We start from the raw sequence: 22,846 nt of genomic DNA on the forward strand, positions 1-22,846 counted from the left end.
AGAAGAGTTTTGCTCCCACTGGGAAATGAAAAGGAAAAGTGCATCTCCCGGCCTGGGAGCAGTGGATGTGAGATGTACCACGAGATCTCTGTGGAAAATGGTCCCACCTTGTGGTAACTCCAGATATTGTCCCACTGCCGAGCTGGGAATGCTGCCCAGTGGGGACAGGGACAGGATGAGCTGACCAGGAGGACTTAGTTTAGGATTTTTGGGTGACCTTGAGCAGTCGAGTTGGGCAGGAGGGGGGATCCAAGAACCAGCTCTAAAAGTTATTCCTGATTCATCAGATGTGTGGTTGTTCCTTGCTTCTGCAGAGATCAAGGAAGGGATATACAAGGTGTTGTCAGAAGGGAGGAAGGGTGACAGGTACCTCCTGAACCAGGTTGTTCTCTTGGCTTTGTGGATCTCCATGGATGCAGGCAGGTGGAATTTGGGATCGGTGTCTGTGTTGGTCTCCCTTTGTGGTCCAAGCGTGGAGGGGCATGACCAGCACTGCAGGGCCAGCAGTGTGCCCAGATTTGGGAACAACCCAGCCTTCCTGGTCTGAGGGGTGCCACAGGTCCTCCCTGAGGGATTCTGTGCATCTGTGCTTTTCCAGTCTTAAAAGTCCAGGGCTTTCCAGCCTTCAGAGCCCTGCCCAGCCCTCGTGCACCCGGGCACAGGTTGACTTGCTGCGTCCCGCGATCCACGATGGAGAGGAGCTTCTGTCCTCGGATTGCTTCCTGCTCTGGTGATATGGAGCCCCTGCTCCTGTCCACACTGCTCAGGGACTGATGGCCTGTCCTTGTGTCCCACAGACAGATGGTGGCAATGGGGATTTAGACCCTGGAATCCTGCTGACTGCCCAGACCATCACTTCGGAAACCACCAGCAGCACCACCACCACCCAGATCACCAAGGTAACACCAGTAAAACAACAGCTCACACAACAGCCTGATGGAGCAGATGGGCAGAGCTGAATAATAGGAAAAAAAACCTCTTGGAAGCTCCTTTCAAAAAATATGATTAATACCTGAAACGAAGCACAAGGGGCCCAGGTTGCCCACGTTAAGGCTGAATTATGCATTAATTGCAGCACAGTTGGTGGGCTCTGTCCTGTGGGGCAGCTGGAAGAGCTGTACTGTGAGGAAAAGCTCTTCCCTGGCTCAGCTATAAAAAAATGACTGTTTGACAGTTTTTCTTTGAGCAGCAGCAGTTTCCCCCGTGACTCTGATGCCGTGGCACGACTGTTTGGTGACGCTATTTTTGGATACTTTTAGACAGGCAGCCCCAGTGAGCTCCAATTCCTCTGCACTTCCACACTAACAGCAGCTTTTCCTTCTGTTCTAGACTGTAAAAGGTGGCATTTCAGAGACACGGATTGAGAAGAGGATTGTCATCACAGGAGATGCAGATGTGGACCATGACCAGGTAGGAGTGTGGGTGTGATCCAAAAGAGTTTCCCAGAGTTGCCACGAAGGAGACGTTCATGCCTGTCCAAAGAAAATGTCACTAAAAAACTGACCCAGGGAAATTGTACTGGGGTAAAAATAAAACTTCCAAACTGATATTTTTTTTAGCTTGTGGCTGCTCCCATCCCTGGAAGTGTCCAAGGCCAGGTTGGACAGGGCTTGGAGCAACTTGGGCTAGTGGAAGGTGTCCCTGGCCACGACAAGGGGTGGAACTGGATGGGCTTTAAGGTCCCTTCCAACCCAGGCCATTCTGTGATTCTGTGATTCTATATCAGTAATAAATTCCTTTTTGACATTATGCAGCTGGGCCAGCAAAGCTGAATTCTGTTCTGAAACTGGTGTTGGCAGCAAAGTTTTGATGCCAGAATTTTTTTTGGACAATGGCACTTTAAAAAAAAAAAAATCCATAAAAATATGAAATAAAAGTTTTCCTTGACATCTGGCTGATCTGAATTAATTTTCCCATAACTTTGAAACACTGTTGCTGCTGTACAGTGCCAGAAGTAATTTCAGTGCACTCAGCACCTGCATTAAATCTCATTGGCTTTATGTGAAACCTTTGTGATGAGTCAGCCCCACTGGCCTCTTGCGTGTGTTGGAAGTGATGATTTTGTCATCAGAGAATTATACTGTGAATTTAAATTTAGTTGCAAGTATCGTGGGGGTGGAGAATATTCTTATGACAAGAACTGGTTTATTAATTCCAACAGAAAATGTCTGAGGTGTCTGAAATGTGCTCATCACACTAGCTGGAAGAATAAACAGGCTTTGCTTGATTGCTCTCATCCATCTGCTACCAGTGGAGAGATGGGGATACTCTTAAAAAACAGCTTTTCCTTTTAGAAATTATGTGATGGCACCACAAGTCACCCAAGTGTGTGGCTGAAGTCCTGGGGGCAGTTTTGGGCACCACAAAGATCTCAAGCTATTAGGGAGTGTCCAAAGGGACACTAAGACAGTGAAGGGTCTTGAGGGGCCACACAAGTAGCAACTGAGAGCCCTTGGCTTGTTCAGCTGGACAGGAGGAGACTGAGGGCAGAGCTCAGTGGGGCTGGAGCTGTTTCAGGGGAGGATCAGGTTGGATCTCAGGAAAAAGTTCTTCCCCCAGAGGCTGGTTGGGCACTGCCCAGGCTCCCCAGGGCAGTGGGCACAGCCCCAAGGCTGCCAGAGCTCCAGGAGGGTTTGGACAACGCTCTGAGGGACAGGGCTGGATTGTTGGGGTGTCTGTGCAGGGCCAGGAGTTGAATGGATGATCCTTGGGGGTTTCTCCCAGCTCAGGATATTCTGTCATTCTGTGAAGTGGCTGTTCAGCCTGGAGAGGAGAGGGTTGTGTGGAGACCTCAGCAGCCTTCCAGTACCTGAAGGGGCCTCCTGGGAAGCTGGAGGGGGACTCTGTCAGGAACAGTAGGGACAGGACAATGAGTAACGGATACAGATTGAAAGAGGGGAAATTTAGGTTAGATATTAAGAAGAAATTTTTCACTCTGAGGGTGGTGAGGCCCTGACACAGGTTGCCCAGTATTCAAAGCCAGGCTGGATAAGGCCTCGAGCAACCTGGTCTAGTGGGAGTTCTCTCTGCCCACGGCAGGGGGGGTTGGAACTGGATGATCTTTAAGGTCCCTTCCAAACCCTTAACACTCTATAATTCTGTAAAATTCTTTTTCACTCTCCAGAGTTAGAAGGCGGCTCTTGTGCCCTTGGGGAGAGTGGGTGCCGGGCTCTGAGCCACGCTCTGACCCACTCTGCCGTGTTCTGACCCGTTCTGCCCTACTCTGCCGTGCTCTGAGACACTCTGTGATGCTGTGCCATGCTCTGATCCGGGCTCTGACCCGCTCTGCCCCGTTCTCTCCTGGCTGTCCCACAGGTCCTGGCACAGGCGATCAAGGCGGCGAAGGAGCAGCACCCGGACATGTCGGTGACCAAAGTGGTCGTGCACCAGGAGACTGAGATTGCAGAGGAGTAACCAGGCTGTGTGAGTACAGACACCACCCACGAGGGAGGGATGGGGGCTGCTCCCCTCCCAGGGCACGGGGGTGGATCTCTGGGCACACAAGGTTTGGCTAAGTATGGTCAAAGTGGCAGTAAAATGATTATTGTTCGCTGCTGAGGCTGGTCCTGGTAGATCAGGTGAGGATGATGCAGGAGGCCCAAATACAGACTAGTCCTGCTGGGGAGATGAGCCAGAATTGGTTAAAAGCTGCACAGCTCTTGCCATGAGGCTGCTCTGCCTTCCCAAACACCTCTGAGGCACCAGCAGCACACGGAGCCATTGGAGACATGTGGACTCTGCTTGTGTCAGTGCCAGGGAACCCCTGAGCTGGACCCCAGTTTGCCTGGAAAGATTCCTTTTTGATGAGTTTAGGAAAGAGCTGCTTGAGGAATCCTGGAGTTCTGCCTGTGCCTCAGTGCTGTAAAGTCCATCCTACCCCACACTGGTGAGCAAAGAATCCTGGAATGGTTTGGGTTGGAAAGCACTTTAAAGCTCATCCAGTCCCAACCCCCTGCCATGGGCAGGGACACCTCCCACTAGCCCAGGTTGCTCCAAGCTCTGTCCAACCTGGCCTTGGACACTTCCAGGGCTGGGGCAGCCACAGCTTCTCTGGGCAACCTGTGCCAGGGCCTCCCCACCCTCCCAGGGAACAATTCCTTCCCAATATCCCCTCTAAGCTGCCCTCTGGCAGAGGGAAGCCATTCCCCCTTGTCCTGTCCTGTCCCTCCATCCCTTGTCCCAGATCCCTCTCCAGCTCTCTTGGAGCCCCTTTAGGCACTTCCCACCTGCCATGGATGGTAACTCACCTGTTCTCCATCTGCTTTTGGGAAGGAGGTTCCTCTGTCTCCCAGGAAGCTGCTGTTGGCTGCTGTAACTTACCCTGTTCCTCTCTCTCCCTAGGAAACTTTCCTGCCAGCCACAACACCAGGAAAAAGAAACCCAGCAAAACTACCAAGAAACTACCTGGAGCACAAAGACCTCGGATTTCAGACTTGACACTCAGAGACATTCATATCATTTATTAGGAGTTGCGCTTTGACATTTTATTGGGATTTTTCCAGGCTCCACTGGATCCTATTGGATATAGGGTTTTGTTTTGTTGTTGGTTTTTTTTTTTGTTTCTGTTTTTTTTTTATATATATATCTATTGTGACAGAAATCTGCCATATTTCTAACTGTACTGAATATTTTTTACAGGTTTTCAATTTTGCATTCCCTCTCATGCAAAGCCTCTTCAGACACAGCCCCCACCCCCCAAAACCTCACAGGGCTCCAGGGCTCCCCCTGTTTTATCTCCCATTCCCTCCACCTCGACTGGGATAAGGGAGCCAAAGCCACCTCTGTGCATATTCCCAGTGCAGGATCTGGACTTGCCTTCCCACAGCCATGGGTCCTCCTGCCAGGAGAGTCAGTTTAAAGAGTCAAGACTTCAGTTTTGTGCAGCATTTCCGATTGCCTCTGGATTATTCCTGTAGCTCTTGGGAGCTGCCCCCCCACCCCCCAAGCTCCCTCCCCGTTGGGATCCAGCCCCCAGTGTGTGATCACAGTAGGGTTTTGTGGTGTAGCCTGTGCACACATCTGAATAGCTGACTAGATTTAAGGAATACTGGAAAAGTTGCTTCAAGTATCTTTATACTGTGAATTTTAGAGCTTTAAAGAGGACTGTGGTAGCATCTCACCCTCCTCCCGTGTGTCTCTGCCGAGTGCTCCCCGCCCTGTTTGTGTTTTCTAGATGCCATTAAATTAAAAAAAAAAGCCCTTAGAAGTGTGTGTTTAAGGTGTGTGGACTCGGGATGCTATTAAGGTAGGCTTGTGCAACATTCACAGGAACTGAGTTTTTTCAGTGTCATAGTTTTACACTTGTTTGTGTTCATGATTTTTAAATTAGGGAGGTTTTTTTGGTTTTTTGTTTTTTATTTTGTAAGTCAGGGGTTGGGTTTTTTTTCCTCCCCTCGCAGTGCTATTTAAAGCTGAACACGTTACCCATCTCCCAGGGCGTGTATCCTACTATCATTCAATTTAAACTCCTTTAGACAATCCTTCCTAGGCCTGTAAGCTGTATTTGGAGAGGCTGAACAAGGAATTTTAGGAGGTGTCAGGTGTTGCTGGTCATGATAGAGCCAAACCACATGGGAAGTGCTGACATTCCCTCTTCCACACTGTCCTGGGGGGTCTGGATTTGGCTTCATGACCCCCCTGCTGGAATGAAATCCCAGGGTGGGCATCTGCAGCTTTAGGAGACCCCCAGAATGATCTCCAGTGTGGAAGGGGTGATCCAAAAACATGATTCCAAGGGCTGGATGTGCTTCCCTCCCCTGCACCAGGGGCTGAGCTCCCACTGCTGCTCTCTGAGCTTTGTGGGAATATTCTAATCATGCCTGGGTTTGTCCTTCCAACATTTAAATTCAAAAAGCAGAAAAAAACCCAACCAACCAAGCTTTGTAAAGAGTCTGCACAGACACTTGTGAACACTTTGGTCCACTTTGAGGTTGTGATTTTTTTTTTTAAATGTATAAATATATATATATATAAAATAGTGTGTGGCACATTGGTAGCTGAGGGCAGGGAGTGCTCTGCTGCTCCTCAGGCGAGGATGGGAAGAAAATGGCAATAAAGAAAAAGCTCTCTCCAGTTTCAAATTTGAATGATGTGTTTCAGAAGTCACTGGATTTAGCTCAGGCTGCAACGACTCGCTGTTGAGCTGCAAACAGCCTTGGAACTGCACCAGGGCTGCTGCAGCTTCTCAGATTCAGGTGCAATTTTAATTAAGTTGTCAGTATTGATTGGAGACTCTGTTGGAGCTGCTGGATTTTGGCTTTCCTAGAGCCTTGCTGGCCCCTGCTCAGCCTCCAGCCTTCCCATGCCAACAGCTGCTTCTGGGCTGCTCTGGGTGCGGGATCCCCTCCTGGGCTGCTCTGCCTTCCACAGGGCATTCTGCTCTGGGGATTTAGGGAGTCCTGGGCTCCACAGCTGTAGTGTAGAGATTAAGTCTTCCTCTACCTGTCTGAACAGCCCCTTCCTTCCTTATTCTGCCACGCAGACGTTGGAGCAGGTCTGTGTCCCTGCTGTCCTCAGCTTAGTTGGGTAACGCTTGCCTTAAACACCCCTCATGCTGAGCACCCTCTGGCACTGTCCTTTTTCTGGGAATTTAGTTTTTTTCCCCACTCAGTCCTTCCTTCTCACCTGCAGCAGCTACCTGAGGAGGGAATGGGCACATGGAGTAGTGGCTGAGAGGGTTTCTGGGCTTTACCAGGCAGAGCCAGTGTGATAAATTAAGTTTGTCCATAGCACTTAAAGGCACTTGGCTGCCGCAAGAATTGAGGGGAACCTGGTCCCTGAGTGTTCCCTTGGGGTGTCGTGTGCCCTGAGCACAATGAGGGGGACAAAACACCCTGAGCAGGGGATTTCTGGGGGTGAGAAACCTGCTGGCAGGAGAGGTGGTTCCTTCCCAAAGGGACGTGCCCGCTGGGGCTGCGGACGTCCCTTTTCAAGGGCTCGTATTTTACTTTTCCCCTGGATTTTGGGTGGCCGTTTCCAGGCTGTCCACTCTCACACTTCCCCCCCCTGCAGAGTTCTTGCTTCTCCTTGAGTATTTTAAACAAGTCATGGCCTCGTCTGCCCCTTTGCCATCACCTGCTGTCTGACCCCGGGGGTTTCCCACTGACCCTCTCCCGCCGACACGTGCAGCACCCGAGCCCGGGAGCTGGATGGGAGCAGCAGCAGCCTGGGAAGAAGATAAAAGTTAAGAGCAGAAGAAGCTTCTTCCACCCTCATCCAGGGCCGTGGTGGGGCTGCCCACACCCCTTCCACCTCCAGTGGGATTTAAGATCCTTGGCTCTGAGCAGTGCTGTGTCAGCTCGAGGGACAAACTGGCTAAGTAAGGTCTATTTATATGAATGTTCCCAGCTCTTCCCACTCCACAAATTCACCCAGAGACTGTCTTGATTGTATAATATACATTATATGGAAGCTATTTATATATGAATGAATGTTTTTATAGAAAGGAAGGCAAGGAGCTCCTGTTCTCCTCCATTAAACTGGAACGGTGGCTCCAATTGCCTGATAGCAATCCCTGACCAACAGAGATGTGTTAGCAAAGGACTGACTGATTTCTGGTTTTAATAAACTGTGGTTTGCTGATTTTCCTAATTGTACAATTACCTTAAGAGGTGGTAGTGTCCCAGCCTTAGAGGTGCAACTTGTAAAAAAAAAAAAAAAAAAAAAGAAAAAAAAAGAGTAAAAGTAAATAAATAATTTAGTTGAGAAGATGAAGGAGCTTTGTAAAATTTTTTTTAAGGCAATTGTGAATTGTCTAGGGTAGGCATTTACACTCTTCTTTATAAAAATAGTAACTTTTAAAGTTGGCAAATCTTTCTAGATCAACTAGTGATGGGAGCTGTTATTTTGGATTTTCATAGTGAATCAAAGGGAAAGTTGCTGTAGCGTTTAGACAGACCTAAGTGTTCAGTATTGCTTCTTGTATTGAATTTTTCAATAAATTTTCAAACAAAACTCTCTCCCTGGCCCTGCAGCCTTTCTTCCTTCTTCTCACCCTCCTCCACATTTTTCTCCCCAACCTGGCTTCATGGTAATTTGGTTTTTCCAGCCTAAACCAGACCCACTGCCCCCCCAAATGCAGCCTTGGCTCTCCCAGCCCTGTGCCAGCCTCCACCACCAGCATTCTCCTGGGCTCTTGGTGCCTTCAGACCCTTCCAAACAGCTCCCAGTGGGGCCACGTGCAAGACCAAAGCCCCCCCCAAAAGGGCCAAAAGGGATTCCCAGAGTTTTCCCTAAAGCAGCATCACTTCATATAAAACCTCCCTTTGAAGCTGTGGAATTCATCCAGGTGAGGGAAAAGGGATTCCCAGAGTCCAAGTTTTTCCTAGAGCAGCATCACTTGATAAAAAACCTTCCTTTTTGAGATCCAGAATTCACCCAGGTGAGGTTGGTGCTCAGCAGCTGCTGCCCAGCCCGAGGGAACATGACTGAACTGGAGCAGGGAGGAAATGTCACATCCATCAATTTTTTTGGTCCCATCTCATTTTTTTTTTTTTTTCTGGCTGCAGCAGCTTTAGGAGGGACAGAAACAGGGAGCAGAAAGCTGACAGGGCATCTTGGCCACCAGCCTGACAGAGAACAAAAGCCAGCTGGCCCAGTTAGGGCTGCTGGAGATTGGGAACTGGCTGGGAAGAGCAGCCCTGGGGGCAAGGGCAGCCCTGGGGCTGCTGTGGTACCACCCCCCGTGCCTCAGTTCCCCAAGAGGCAGAAAGGGAAGGGGGACGTGGCTCCTGTCAGATACTAAAAGCCCCACGAATTCCCATCGCTCCAGACACAGCCATCACCTCTCCCACCCTGCCCCGGGCCTGTTTGCTTGCAAGCCTCTCCAAGTATTAAATCTGAACATGCTGTAAAGCCAAACTTACAAAGGAGCCCCAGAAACCGACCCGGAGAGTTGGGAATCTGCCACCACTGGAGCTGCTTTCCCGGAACGTGTCAGGGTCGGGATTTACTCCCGTAATTTACTCCCAGCTCCGCAGCAGAGCTGAGTGTGTCACATTATCTCCCTGGGCCAGCATAGGCTGTGGCTCCTGCCCTGTCCAACCCCATCAGGGTCATGCCAAAAACAGCCCTGTCTCGGGGAGCTGGGGTTTGTGGAGCTCCCAGTGCCTCCAGACAAGGCACTGGTGTGATGTGACAGCCAGGCACAGACCACAGCCCCCAGCCCAGCGTGTCTGGGGTAAACAACCAAGAAATGGCTTCATCCCTCTGCTCAGCTGCACTTTGGGGTGTCAGTCTCCTGCTCAGCAGCCAGGGCATCAGCTGTGTCCCCACTTCAGCACTGCCCAGGGAGCGGCTCCAAGCTGATCCCAGTCCATCCCACGGCTCCCAGCTCTCATGGCAATAGGGGGGTGTGGCCTGAAAGAACATCATCAGCCCTGGGACCCTCGTGGTGAGGGGACACTGGGCTAACAATGGTCCCCAAGGGGCTCCCAGCCCTTCCCTGTCATGGACACCCTGCAGGGACATCGGTGGGACCTGCTCCCACACGGCCCATCCACCCAAGACACAACAGTTTGCTGAGCAGGAGCGTGTCCATCACCAGTGAAGGGACACCCCCAGCACAGGGCACACTGCAGGCCCCCCCAAAATTCCCGGGGGAACTGTGTCCCCAGCTCATTTTCCCGGGGGACAAGCACAGGGACAGCAAACACCCACCACAACCCTTTGCTCAGCCACCGAGCCCTGGGGCCGTCAGCCAGGGGACCACCACACCTAGAAAGGCTTTTCCTTAGAGCTCCCCCATTCCAGCCCCTCGGGGTGGGTGTCCCAAGCTCAGGGTTACCCCCTTGACAGCCAGAGCAGGGTGTGTGTCTGTGTGTGTGTGTGTGGTAACTTTGCTGTGGCATTTTGCCTGGCTACAAGCAAGGGAAAATATTAGACAAACAAACACCATGGCAATGCAGATGCAAATAAATAAAACCCCAAACCCCAAGCCCCTGTCCCGGCCCCGCAGGAGGCAGCAGCAACTCCCCACAGCTCCTGGGGGCCCAGTCCCAGCTCCTGGGTGGCCCTGTGCCAGCTCCAGCCCCCAGATCCCCCACCAAAGGCGATGCCTCCCTCTTGGGGGTCCCATCATTTGGGAAGGAGCCACAAAAGCTCATCACTCATCCCTGGTCCTTCCTCATATCTCCATCCCAGAGGAGCAGCCGTCACACCGGGAGGAGAAAGTTCCCATTCAAACTCCAGTTTGTTCCAGCCCTCGGTTATTTTTGGGTTGTTCCTCCCATTTCAGGGGCTCAGCAGCCACTTGTGTTCTCAGGGGGTCAGTGCAGTGCCCTCAGGGCTCCAGGGGGAATTGCAGCAGTGGGGTGACTCCTTCACTTCCAACCGGGAGAGCCCAGGGGGATTCAGGGTCTGGGATAAGGTTGAAAGGGAGAAACTACATTTGCAATGGGCCAGGTTGGACACACTGAGCCCAGCCCTGAGCTCCTTCACTGGGGAAACTGAGGCATGAGGGAAAAGTCAAAGCCAGAGGCAGGGAGTGACCTCTCCTTCCACAGCATTGTGTTCATTCCTGCTCCATCCCCAAGCCCCCGAGAAAGCACCACTGCAAGACACCTTCAAGTCTGTGGGCATCCCTTCCTTTGCCTTTCCCTTTCCTTTCTTTCCCCCTTTTTGCCCCCAGTGGTTCCATACGGACCCCAAGCCAAAGCCCTGGAGATTTGGGCTCCAGCTCCTGCCACTCAACGACTGATAGCACTGGGGGGACTCTGGTTTTGGAGCTCAGTTCACTCCATCCCACCTGGACCAGCCCCAGGGGGACCATCCCCCATTGCTCAGCCCGTTTCTGCAGCAGGAGAAATGTGCAGCTCCTGGGGTGCTGATGAACCTGTGGAGGACACCCCACACCCACAAAAAATAAAGAAAAACCAAAATTAAGCAACTACCCCCAAACCCACCCCAGCTCCAGCCTCATCCCGGCTCCCTCAGATACTGGGAAGTGCCAGGATGGGTGCCCTCGGCTCAGTGCTGGCTCATCAAAGCAGAGAGGCTTTTTGTACACGTTATTGCCTCGGTTTTTTTTAAAACAAAGCAACAAAAAGCAGCACCCTGTGTACTCTGCCGAAAGGTCATAGAGGTTTTCAGCTCCCCACACCCACCAGGGTCATCTTTAAGCAGGAGGGGCTGCACCGTCACCTCGCACAGGTCACACTGTCCCCGACACTTCATCTTCCCAACACCTCGGCAGATTCACGGCCGGCATCGCTCACCCCAAATAACGCCGCAGCCTCGGCGTTCCCCGGGGTACTGCAAGAGCAGAGCCCGGAGCAGAGCCCCCGCCTTCCCACGGACCTTAAATCTTAAGGAAGGACTCCTCGACCGAGCAGACTCATGACTGTGACTCCGAGAAGAGGAGGAGGGAGGGCAGGAAGGGCTGCAAACCAGCCCCAGGGCTGAGCAGCATCAGGTGCGGGGTGGGAGCTGATCGTCCCCGGCTGTGGCTGATTTCGTGTGCCCGTGGCTCTTGTGCTCCAGGGTTTGGGTCTGGATCCTTTGCTATTTGGAGCTGACGTTTTTTTGGCGCGGCCCTTCTCTCTCCATCCCCCACTTTTTGCTCCTTTGCAGGGTGTTTCTCGGGCTGGCACCAAACCTGCCCCATTGGAGCTGCATCGTCCTCGGCCCCAGCTCCTTGTAGAGCTGTTTGAGAGACTTGGGGGAGTGTTAATAACCCCCCCTGCAACCTGTAGCCCCTCCATGGGGGATGGAGGTGTCCCAGCAGCAAATCTGGAGCCCCAGCAGCACTACTGGGGTGTCCCTGGGCATGGGAGACCCTCTTACAGCCCTCAGTGGGGTCTGCACCCTCCCAGGGCACCTGTCCCACACACAGCCTATGGCAGTGGTTTCCCCCAAACCCATTTTCCACATTTTGCCCCATAGCCATGCACCAACCCTTTGAGGTGGGGGGTAACTGCAATTAGTGGGGTCTCTGGCTGCTCCAGTGTCCATCCTCTGGCCCAAGGGACCCCGGGGTAAGTCCTGGCCAGGCTGGACGTGTTGGTATTTGGGATAACTGCCTGATTTTCTTTGCTGGTGTTTCTGGTAAAATCCCTCTTCTGTTGGCAGGAATCTCCTCTGCAGTGGGCACCTCCTGGGATGGGATATTCCAGTGGGTGAGAGCAGCTGGATATTTAATCCATAGTGTATCCAGCCCGTTCCTGGGCAGGACAGACCACCCAGCATTGCCCTTCACAGGCTGCACAGTGAGAGATCTTCCAAGCTTCCAGGATGATTTCACTTCCCACCTCTGCAGCCAAGCAGGGTCAGCCAAGGGATCCATCCAGGGGGGATATTTCTATTTTCTCTTTTAATTTCTTTTCTAAACCAGCCCCATCCCTGCCCAGTTTATTGCCAGCAGGCTGTGGGGACAGCATCCACGGCATCCATCCTCTGAATCCAGCACTGTTAAAATCCCACAGATTCTCTGGAAACGGTGTCCACAGCCAGAGCTGAAAGTGAGGGATGCACAGATGATGCTCTCCCTGGAGAAGGCACGGGTCATCTCACCCTGCCAGATTAATTAATCAAGCAGCTTTGCATTTTGAAACAATCCCAGCGTGGCTCAGAAGTGCCTCCCTGGAGGACGCTGCTGAGCTGGGCAGGAGGAGGATGGGGCAGGAGGAGGATGGGGCAGGAGGAGGATGCTGGAGTGGGCACGTGGTCCACGCAGGTTCCCCTGTGATCCAGCCACTTCCCACAGTCAAGCTGAGCCCCAGCCAAAAAACGAAGGAAAAAAATGAAAACAAAACCCCCCAGTAGCTCCTGGTGCAGCTCCTTGTGGTGCTTCAGGCTCCAATTTCTTGCTGCTGGTTCCTGAATCGTGGCCCAGGGCCCAGCCTGAGCTCTGGCTGCAGCTGGTTGAGCCCAAATAAAAAGTTATTTTCGGACAAAAACAACCTCCTGGCCCTTCCCCTGGGATGCTGCTCCAGGGCAGACCCCGCCGGTGACTTTTTCTTGTTGCTGTTTGTTGCACTGAACCAGTGCCTAAATAATGTTGAGATTAAGCAGCCAAACAAAGAGCTGAGCTGTGGGCTGGTATCGCTGCCAGCAGATCCTTCGGGATGCAACCGGCCCCAAACCGCAGCCGTCGGCCCCGTCTCTGTCCCCTGCTCAGGGGGATGCTGGTTCTGACCTCCCTGTGAGGGAAACAGAGGCAGCTCTTCCTTGTAAAGCAGGAAAAAAAACCCACTGTGGGAGGTTGCTTTTCGAGAAAAGAGGGGGTTTTGCCAGAAAAGGCAATTCCCCAGCCGTTCTGCTGGGATGTTTTGCTCTGGAGAAGGATGTTGACTCCGAAGTTTGCAAGGTCTGATGCTCTGTGCTCACTTCGGGCCAGAGAGAGGCAGAAGCAGAGACAGGAATAAAAGATCCCAAATATTTCATGCAGATAAAATGTATTTCAGCCATTCAGAGCTGGAGGGAGCAGAACAGGATGGGATGAACCCCCAGCTCCCACCTCTCCGGCCTCATCCTGTGCAGCTCCTGTTCTGCATCCAAAGGGCACCAAATAACATGACAGCATCAAAGGGGACCTGGAAAAACCAGTACTGACACTCGCCCACCTCACTGCCCCTTCACATCCCTCCTCCTGCACCCTTCATCCCACCAAAAACCAGCACAAAAAATCCTGGATCCCCAGACAGGCTGTGGGAATTGCCACGCTCTGGGTGGGCAGCAGCACCTTGCAGCTCCCTGGGCATCCCTTTGGCATCCCTCCTCTACAAAAAAAAAAATAAATCCAAACCTTGAGCTTATCACCTCATCCTGCAAATATTCAGCAGCTGGTTATGGAGCATCCCTTCTCCAGCACAGCCTGGGTGGGGGCACAAGGTCTTGGAGATCCTCTGGACCGGCTACTGCTGGCGCTGCCCACCCTGAGGATCCCTTGGGAATAGGAGGAGGCGAGGCAGGACCACGTGGCATCCAGGTAATATTTAATAGCCCTGTTGGGCTTACGTGCTCTGGGCAAGCAAATTTTCTGGTGGGCTGACACTGGACAAGTGGCCACCACTCCCCAGATCATCCCCCCACCCCAACCCCACTGAAATAAAGTGCTGCAGGGGCTGGTGAGGCTTCGCTCACCCCCACATCCCCATCCCACAGTTTGTTGGGTCTTAAAGTGGGGGCTCCTCCAGAAAAGCCACCAGGAGAAGGGCTTGTAAGGCCAAGGGCATCCACCAGGAAGGACATCCCACCCCAGGCGAGTCCTCCCCTGGGAGCGGCGCGTCAGGATCTTCCTCTTGGCATCTGCTTAAAAACAAACCCCTCCTGGAGAGGGGCTTTCGGGGCCGCTGGTGGGTTCTGGGGGCCAGGATGAGGGACTGTGATGTCGTGGTCCCCAGGGATGTCACACCTGCGTGCCCTGCTCTGTGCCCACCACCCAGGAGCTGGGCCGGGGCTCTGCCCGGCTCGGGGGCTCGCTGGGCTCCAGCAGCCGGTCCGAGGACTCGCCGGTGCTTTCCAGTTTGGCATAGCCCACCAGGCTGACGTGGTCCAGCCGGGGCCAGCTCCGGTTCTTACGGTCCTTCATGGGGGCCACCAGCAGCACCCCCGGCCGGCCGAGGTCCAGGGATTTGGAGTGTCCCGGGGTGTGGAGCTGCGCGTCGGGGCTGAGATCTGCTGCCACCAGCTCCGCAGCGGGGCACCCGCCATCCATGTCAATGACGGTGTAACCACCACCACCACCACCACCACCACCACCACAGTCCTGGCCACAGGCTGTGACGCTGTCGCCAATGGAGAGTGGGGCCCGGGAAGGCCGTGGTGTTTCGGGGGGAAGCTCAGCAGGGCCCACCCTCCCACCAGCCCCTCGTGCCGCCGCGTCCAGCAGGCAGTTGTTGAGCTTGATGACGGGCAGTGCCAGGGCGCCCACGGCCGAGCAGAGCAGGGATTCGGCCCCAGCGCAGCGCGGGAGGCCAAGGTTGGCCTCGGTGGAGGCGCCCGAGCGGAGGCTGTGCAGGGAGGCCGCAGGGGATCCCGCCGGGTGCTGCAGGAACTCTGCCATGGCCTGGAGCCGATTGGGGCCGTAGCAGTCGGACCACTTGCTGCCAGGGCCGGGGCAGGGCTGGCAGGACAGGTCCACCTGGTAACAGCCCTCCACGCACTCAGCGTTGGCCTTGGGGCCATCCCCGTGCTGGCAGTGCCCGTCCTCGGGGCCGGCGCCCTCGGGGAGCCCCCCGGCCATGCCGTAGAGCCCCTTCTGCATCAGCTGGCGTGTCTCCATGTCCCTGTTCTCGTAGAGCATCGTGTTGGCGCAGATGAAGATGAAGAGCCCGATGCCCATGATGACGGGGCCGATCAGCTTCAGCTTCTCACTGTGGGGTCCGTGGCGCGCAGCTGCCACCTCCCTCCTCGTGTCCCCGGCCACGCTGGCATTGCCTGCGCTGGCCCCGGTGCCGCCGTGCCCCCGGTGGGGCCAGTAGCCCACCACGGCGATGGTCATGCCCACCAGGACCACCGAGATGCCCACCATGACGAAGGCTCCGGCCGGCGAGCGCATGCGGAGCTGCCCCTTCACCGGGCTCTCCGGGGGGGATTTGCGCCGCAGGCGGCGGCCCCGGCGCCGCGAGGGCACGGGGGGCACCGGAGCCTTGGGACCCCCCAGCTCCGGCTCCCGCAGGGGCCCGTTGGTCTCTGTGCTCTCCACGGTCATCGTCTCGTCCGGCTCGGCCGCTCTTCCTGCGGGGTGGGAGGAGGAGAAGGTGTCACTGAGAGTCCGTGTGCCTGGAATGCTGGGAGCATGGGGATGGCAGCAGCATGGGGAACAGGGGGACACTGGGAATGTGAGGGTGCTGGGAGCACGGGGACAAAAGGAGCATGGGAACCACAGGGACACCGGGAGCGTAAGGGTACTGGGAGCACAGAGAGGCACGGGGACATCGGGAGCACAGGGATGCTGGGAACATGGGGAACACAAGGCCACCAGTGGTGTGGGGGTACTGGGGACATGGAATGGCACAGGGACACCAGGAGCGTGGGGATGCTTGGAACATGGGGAGCATGGGAACACCAGGGGCACAGGGATGCCAGAAACATGGGAAGAACGGGGATGCCGGGAACATGGGGACCACAGAGAGAGTGGGAGCACAGGGATGGCAGGAACATCGTGGACACAGGGATACCAGGAGCAAGGGATGCCAGGAGGACGAAGGACACCGAGCCCACAGGTTACACCATGTCAGGGAGCAGCAGCTTTGCTCTCCCCCCTTGCTCCCAGGTTACACCATGTCAGGGAGCAGCAGCTTTGCTCTCCCCCCTTGCTCCCTGTTTTCCTCGAGTCAGTTCTCTCCCCGCTCAGGAGCTGTGAAGGGCTGAGGAGTCCCCTCCAATGGTGCTCCTAAAGCCCCCAGACTCATCCCTCTAAACCCCTGGGCCGTGCAGAGAGCGAGGACAGCAGGGACCCCACTGTGCCACATCTGGCACAGAACCATTGCTGGCATCAGGGCCCAAGTGACCTGTCCTGGGTCACCCAGTCCTGCAACACCTGCAGAAAATGCCACCACCCAGTTTCCCTGAACAGGAGTGAGGGAAGGGGCTGTTTGTTCATCCCCCGGGGACACTGAGGCCCGTGGAAACCCAAAGGTCTGACACAGACACACCCGGAGCCCTCCGAGCGCTGCCACTCCCTGGACATGCCCCACTTGTGATCCAAGCATGACCCAAAATCCTAAACCAACATCCCATCAGCCCCGAGCCACTCATCAGACCACAGGACCCACCAACCCAGCACACACAGGGAATTTAAGCCAAAAGAGATGTTTTTCCAAATTTACTGCTGTCTCCTATTTCCCCTGACCTGCTCAGTGCATCCCCAGGGTCCTGTCCTTGCACACACCAACATAAAACTCCACATCCAGGGATTTACAGGGATTTACAGTGTTCCATTTTGTCCAGCACCTTCTTTCCTAGAGGAGCAAAAAGGTGTGGAAGCTGCTGCCCAAAGCAGCTGGTGCCCAGCCCAGTAGGAAGTGTCAGCTGGGCACGGGATAAGTGGTGCCCCACGACACTGGGAAGCCAAAAACATACCTTGAACATGTCCCAGACCAAAAACATCTTTAAAAAAATATAAATAACCTCATGGTGACAGGAATCTGTGTCACTCATGCTGCGAGCACTGGCACTGGGGCTGGAGCAGGGCAGAGCGTCCGAGCCCAATCCCGTGTCTCCTGGCACTGCCAGCATGGGAATGCTGCCCTTGGGAACATCCCAAAGAGAGCTGCAGGGTGGCTCCCAGCCAAGGGATGCTGTGGCAGGGGGCTTGTCACACCACTGCATCTCCAATGGACAAGAAAAAGGTTTGGACAACACCCAGCCATGGATATTCAGATTAAAATCCAGACATTAAACCTCAGGAGAACCCCTGGGAGGAAGGGGGTGACCACTCCAGTTCTACTTCCTGAGATGAATGAAGTGCTGAGAGTCAGTGGTCAGCATCCAAATAGCAAAAAATAAGATATTACATTTTCCCCCCCTCCTAGTCTTAATCATTTTAAGGTGTTATCAGCATCAGAGGGAAGGAATTAAAGATATGAGTTTCAGGATGACAGTGTGTTCCTGGCACAAGGCTGTCAAGCTGTGACAACTTGAATAAGGGAGATTTAAGGGGGAGGAAAAAAAAAGAAAATAAAGTCCCAAACAAACCAGCCCAAACCCCAGGCCACTGCTGAGGGGTGTGTTAAGCCTTTCTGGGAAACAAGGTGATAATCCCACATGGCAAAAGGGGAAACACAATAAACCTAAAGCAACATTCACCCTGAATGGGAAAATGAGGTTTTAAATATTTCTATATTAAAGGGAAACAACTGGACACTTCAACACATCCCAAAGGCTGTGGGTTTTTTGCCTCCAAATGCCCTGATTTAGGTTATGTCCCAGCTTTCTCTAATTGCCACCTTGGCTTTAACCTCTCTTAATTTTATAGCAAATCCTTTATATGCCTCGCTGGCTACTTAGGGATTAAAAAGAGAAAGAGCCCCTAAGTCACAAGAGTAGAACAAAGGCTCCTTGGCACTGGCTGGGGGGAGAACATGAACCCCCCCAGGGCTCATGACCCCAAAGTCACACTGAACACACAACAGCCACCTCCTGTTTTGGGCCTGAGCCTCAGATGTGCCTCTTTAACCCCAAATCTGCTGTTACCTCCTCTATCACTTCCCCCCAAGCCCCTGTGGAGCCAAGGCCAGTGTCCACAGGGACCATGAGCACCCTTCAGATCCTGTCTGTGGGGACCATGAGCATCCCTCAAATCCCACCCATGAGGGCCAGGAGCATCCCCCAGGTCCCATCCTGGGCAACACTTTGGGTCCAGGTGATGTTCACCTGGGCTGCTCTTCCCACACTTTTGCCCTGGATGCAGCCTGGGGTTCAATTGAGGAATCTGGGATGTTTAAAAACGGGTGCAGGAGGATGAGAGGTGCTCACCCACCCCACACTGGGGCTGAAACAACCCCCTTCCCACCTCCTCTCTTTTTCCCTGGGCACTGGGAGGTGTAGGACATGAGGCACAGGCAAATCCTGATGATCTGCCTTCAGGCAGGGAATCCCTTCTCCCCCTGCTCAGCCCCTGGCCACTATTCCTGCCAGGAATGCCTGTCCCTTATCTCCCTTCTGCTGCATTCTGAACTTGGAGCATTTCCTTGCTCATTGCTGGGGCTGCTTGTTCCCAGAGTTCAAAACCATTATTTTTATTAATAGAATCCCCAAGGTTATATAAGCCCTTTCCAAAAAAAAAAAGAGAAATAATTAAAAAAAAAAAGAAATACAAAACCCAGCGCTGCCATCCCCTCCTGCACCCCGCAGCTGTGGCATTCCCGGGAATGGATCCATCCAACGTCAGAGCAGCAGCATCAGACACAGCTTGGAGTGCAGGAATGGGGGTCCTGGGGGTGCTGCCAGGACAGGGGGACAGGCAGGTATTCCCAGGCACCTCCCTCCAGCCCACAGGCAGCGGTTCACCGGGATCAGCTTTGAGGTTCTGGTTCCCAGTGGAGAGGAATGCCAGCATGGAATGACAGTGTGGAGCTGGAAATGCCACCCAGAGCGGGATGAAGCGCTGCTCTGCTGCCAGGTTAAGCTCCCAATCCCCGCAATAAGCCTGCATTAAAATAAACCCAAATATTTCTGCAATCCCCCCCATCACGAAGGCACTTTGGTGGCTCCATCCTCCCACCTCAATCCTCTCCCACCGCCTTCGCAGACTGATGCTCCTAAAATTTGACACTAAATCCCAACACATCCAACAGCAGCGGAGCTGGATGGAGGTAAAGTGGAATTTGGGAAGGGTCCCTCCTGCGGGTGCCCCAGGGATGCTCTACCCCTGCCCCAACCACACTGCCAGCTTGAATTTGCATCATGCCAGGATACCAAAAATCACATTTTGCCTCAAAATCTCCCTCCGGGGTAAGGGGCAATGCTCGTGCCTGGTGGTGCCAGCCTGGTGCTGTGCCACAGGAGGTGCCACCCAGCTCGGTGATGGGCTGGAGAGCTGCCTCATGGAAAAGGGCCAAGGGCAGCTCTGAGGGCCTTCACCTTGCAGGTTTATCCCCCTCACCCGTTATCCTTCCAGGAGCTTTATATTTTCCTTGGCTCACACCTGGGAAGGGCTTTGGTGTGGGACAGCCTTCACCACACAGCAGGGGTTTAACACCCAGCATCTTCCCAGGGAGAATATTCCCATTATCCTGCCCTGCTCCAGGCTACGATCCCACCCTGCACCCAAGATCCCATCCTGTGGGTCCTCTGCAGGACATTGCCCTGGGGACCTGCCCCAGATGTAAGAAACACCCAAGAAATGCCCAACAAACAGAAAGCGTCTCCTTTTTCTCTTCTTTTCCTAAAATATTGTGACTTTAAAGCCTCTCTCCTGATTTTGGGAATAAATGGATTTTGAAATCACACAGTAAAGCCCTCAGAGTGTCCAAAGGCCACCCCCAAAGCACCGAGCACAGCACAGCCCCCTCCACCTCATCCAAGCCCCAGGCAGCCCGTGATGGCCAAGCTCCTGGGGTCTGAGCTCCCCCAGATTCCCCCTTGGCAGGGAAAAGGGACCCAGGCAGCCAAGACCTTCTGGGTCCAAGGCTGTGCTGAGCTGCTGGAGCCCCCCCTGCTCCCCCACCCACTGGGAAGGTAGGGAGAATGGGAATGACAGTCTGAGCCGAGACGTGGAGCTTAAAAATAACTCCCTTTCAGCCCAACCTCCAACGCCGCCCCCGGCACGGGGCAGGAGGGACCACGGGAGCAGCACCCAGGCACCAGCTCCCTCCTCATCCCACCTCCCATCCAGGCTGGAGGAGAGGAAAAGCAGGAAAGCAGCAGCAGTCCCAGTGTGTGGTGCATCCCTCATCCTTCTGACCCCACGTTCCCACCTGTGTGGTGCCTCCTCCTTTCCTGTTTCCTCACTTCAAATTCCCTCCCCTTGGCTACACATAAAGACCTCCAGAGGGAAGGAACGGGAGAACAAGCTGCTGGCATCTTCCTGGGGGTCTCACCACCCCAGCACCCACCAGCAGCTCCCAGTCCAGAGCTCATTCCCCAGGGATAAAACCTCCCTGCGTGTCCCCGGTACCAGCGTGTTCCCAACGCGGTGACAAAATCTGGCCCTGCAGCTCCAGCTTTAGCTGGGGACACCCATTAATCAATCATAATTAAGTTCCCTCATAGAAGCTTCCACATAAACCCAGTAATGCTAATTATCACGGCGTGGGAAGGATTATCCCCCTTCCCAGCGGGAATCACCTTCTGGTCCCGGGCAGGGGGGATCTCACGCCTGGTTTTCACTGGGGTGGTGACAGATTTTCACCTTTGCACAGAAGAGCCCAGGTGTGATGACCCAAGGGTCTGAAACAGCCCCTGTTCCTCTCTCCACAGCAGTTTTCCTCTTGGTTTCCCTCTGTTGCTTTTCCCAGGTGAAGGATGTGATAGAAGAAATGTTAACACACAACCCCCTCCACCAAGCACCTGCTGACGGAGGCATCACCTGGCCAGGCTGTGGAGGAGCAGCGTGCCAGCTTCCCATCTTCAGGTCACACATCCCAGACAGAACCAGGAGCCACCAGGGCCACCACCATCACTTGGAATACGATCCCGGACAGCAGCCACAGGGAAAGGGGGGGCTGGGGTGGTTTGGTGGCACACGGGCCCTGTCCCTTTGCTTTCCATCCTTGGGCTCCCCCAGGAGAGAAGGTCCTGATGGGCAAGTGGGATGTGAGGAGTGAGAGCCACCGGTGCCACCAGCAGCTCCACCTCCATTCACCTTGACTTCTCCAAAGTCCTCCCTGCTCCCAAAAAACGGGGCCATGCTCTAAACTCCTCTCTACCCCTCAGGCACAGAGAGTGCGTGGAAACATCCCACTGATTACTAATTACCAGAGCCTGCCTTACCCAGATTTGCTCTGCTAATTAGACTAATCTCTCCGGCAGGGAAATGAGCCGCAGTCACCCATGGAGAGGAGCTCACGCAACTTGGATGATGCTTAACTTGTGTCAGACCCCTGCGATGGGATCGGGATCGTAATTCCCGGCTGCTTCTGACGGGCCATTGTTTAAGGAGACAATGGAAACGCCGTGGATTTGGTGTTTCTCCCCCAAGCTGATGCCGAAATCAGGACATCTGCATTGCTCAACTTTTTTTTTTTGATAGGAACCAGATGCAAATAATTAATAAATCCAAATTCAAGATAATGCAGGCATCTAAATTTAAACGGAGAGTGGATTTCTAATGGCAGTTCTTTGCTGGCTTGGAGGAGGGGGAGGAGTGGGGGGCTCAGGGGGATTTCCTGGGAGAATTCCTGCCTCTGGGAAGCAGTGCCGGATGGCTGGGCACCCAGCACCTTGCAAATCCTCATGGCCAAGAGAAAAGAATGGAGAGGGAAAAAAAATCTGTAGGCTGGGATTTCCAGGGAATTAGGACCAAACTCTTCCTGAATTTGGCACCTTCCCTGCTGCTCCTTTGAAAAATCCCTGCCAGCGTGGAGGGAGGGAGGGATGGAGTCCAGGGGGCTGCCAAGTCCTCCCTGCTCCCAGGCATGGCCCAAAGTTACCCAGATTCCATCTCCTCCTGTCCCACGGACCCACATCCCACTCGGCCTGCAAGCATTCCCAGCTGTATTCCCAGCTGGCATCACTCTTGCCTCCAGCTTTTTAAATGCCCCATCTCCCCCACTCGCTGCCCTGCAAAAGTCACATCTCCCCAACTTCATGGACAAGGCTCCAAACCCTCCTGGAGGCGAGAGGGAGCCGTGGGTTCTGCTGTGGTTGTTCCTCCCTCCATGTCACAAAGCTGAGCCCCTTGTGCCCACAGGCCCTCCCAGTCCCAAATTCCAGGAGCTACAGGGATAATTTCCACCCACTTCTCCTCTCTCCAGTGTCTACACCAAGCCCTACGTGGGGATGAGCTGTGGGGCTGCTCCTTGCCCCAACCCTCTGCCAGGAGCCTCGGGAACTCCTGGCACAAAGTGCTGGGATCTGGGAGTTGTGCCCAGCTCCCGTGTTTTGGCTGTGTGAGGATGTGTGTGGGCTTGCACACGAGTGTGTGTGTGCACATCTGTGCACACCTGGCTGTGCATGTGCAGGTGTGTGTCCGGGTGTCCCTGCGTGTGTGGGGTTGTGTCCGTGTGTGCACCGTGCCCGTGGCTGCCTGGTGTCTGTCCATGGGTGTCCGTGGGTGCCCGATGCCCCTGGATGCCCAGTGTCCATCTGTGGGTGCCCGGTGTCTGTTCGTGGGTGCCTGGTGCTCCTGGACTACTGGTGCCCACAGGTCCTCGGCGTCTGTCTGTGGGTGCCCGGTGCCAGCAGGTGCTGGGTGCCCGTGGGTGCCCACGAATGCTCAGATCCCGTGGGTGCCGAGTGTCCG

General features: G+C 54.3%; 2 protein-coding genes across 14 annotated transcripts in view; one reads left to right on the forward strand and one right to left on the reverse strand.

Annotated features, from left to right (window-relative positions):
- EPB41 (erythrocyte membrane protein band 4.1) overlaps positions 1-7,683 on the forward strand; it is an 85,949-nt gene extending 78,266 nt beyond the window's left edge. For all 13 annotated transcript variants that reach the window (XM_027661344.1, XM_027661345.1, XM_027661346.1 and 10 more), the window contains 4 exons: positions 798-899; positions 1,330-1,410; positions 3,316-3,423; positions 4,342-7,683. In XM_027661344.1, coding sequence (XP_027517145.1) covers positions 798-899; positions 1,330-1,410; positions 3,316-3,414 — 282 coding nt within the window. In that variant the 3' untranslated portion in view covers positions 3,415-3,423; positions 4,342-7,683. The remainder of the gene's footprint in view (positions 1-797; positions 900-1,329; positions 1,411-3,315; positions 3,424-4,341) is intronic.
- Positions 7,684-13,560: 5,877 nt separating this feature from the next.
- On the reverse strand, positions 13,561-16,161 carry TMEM200B (transmembrane protein 200B). The gene has a single exon (XM_027661264.1). The coding sequence runs from the start codon at positions 15,647-15,649 to the stop codon at positions 14,345-14,347; it is 1,305 nt and encodes a 434-aa protein (XP_027517065.1). The 5' UTR covers positions 15,650-16,161; the 3' UTR covers positions 13,561-14,344.
- Between the last annotated feature and the right edge of the window lie 6,685 nt (positions 16,162-22,846).

This window comes from Corapipo altera, unplaced genomic scaffold (assembly GCF_003945725.1).
Source record: "Corapipo altera isolate COAL_440 unplaced genomic scaffold, ASM394572v1 201, whole genome shotgun sequence".
NCBI lineage: Eukaryota > Metazoa > Chordata > Aves > Passeriformes > Pipridae > Corapipo > Corapipo altera.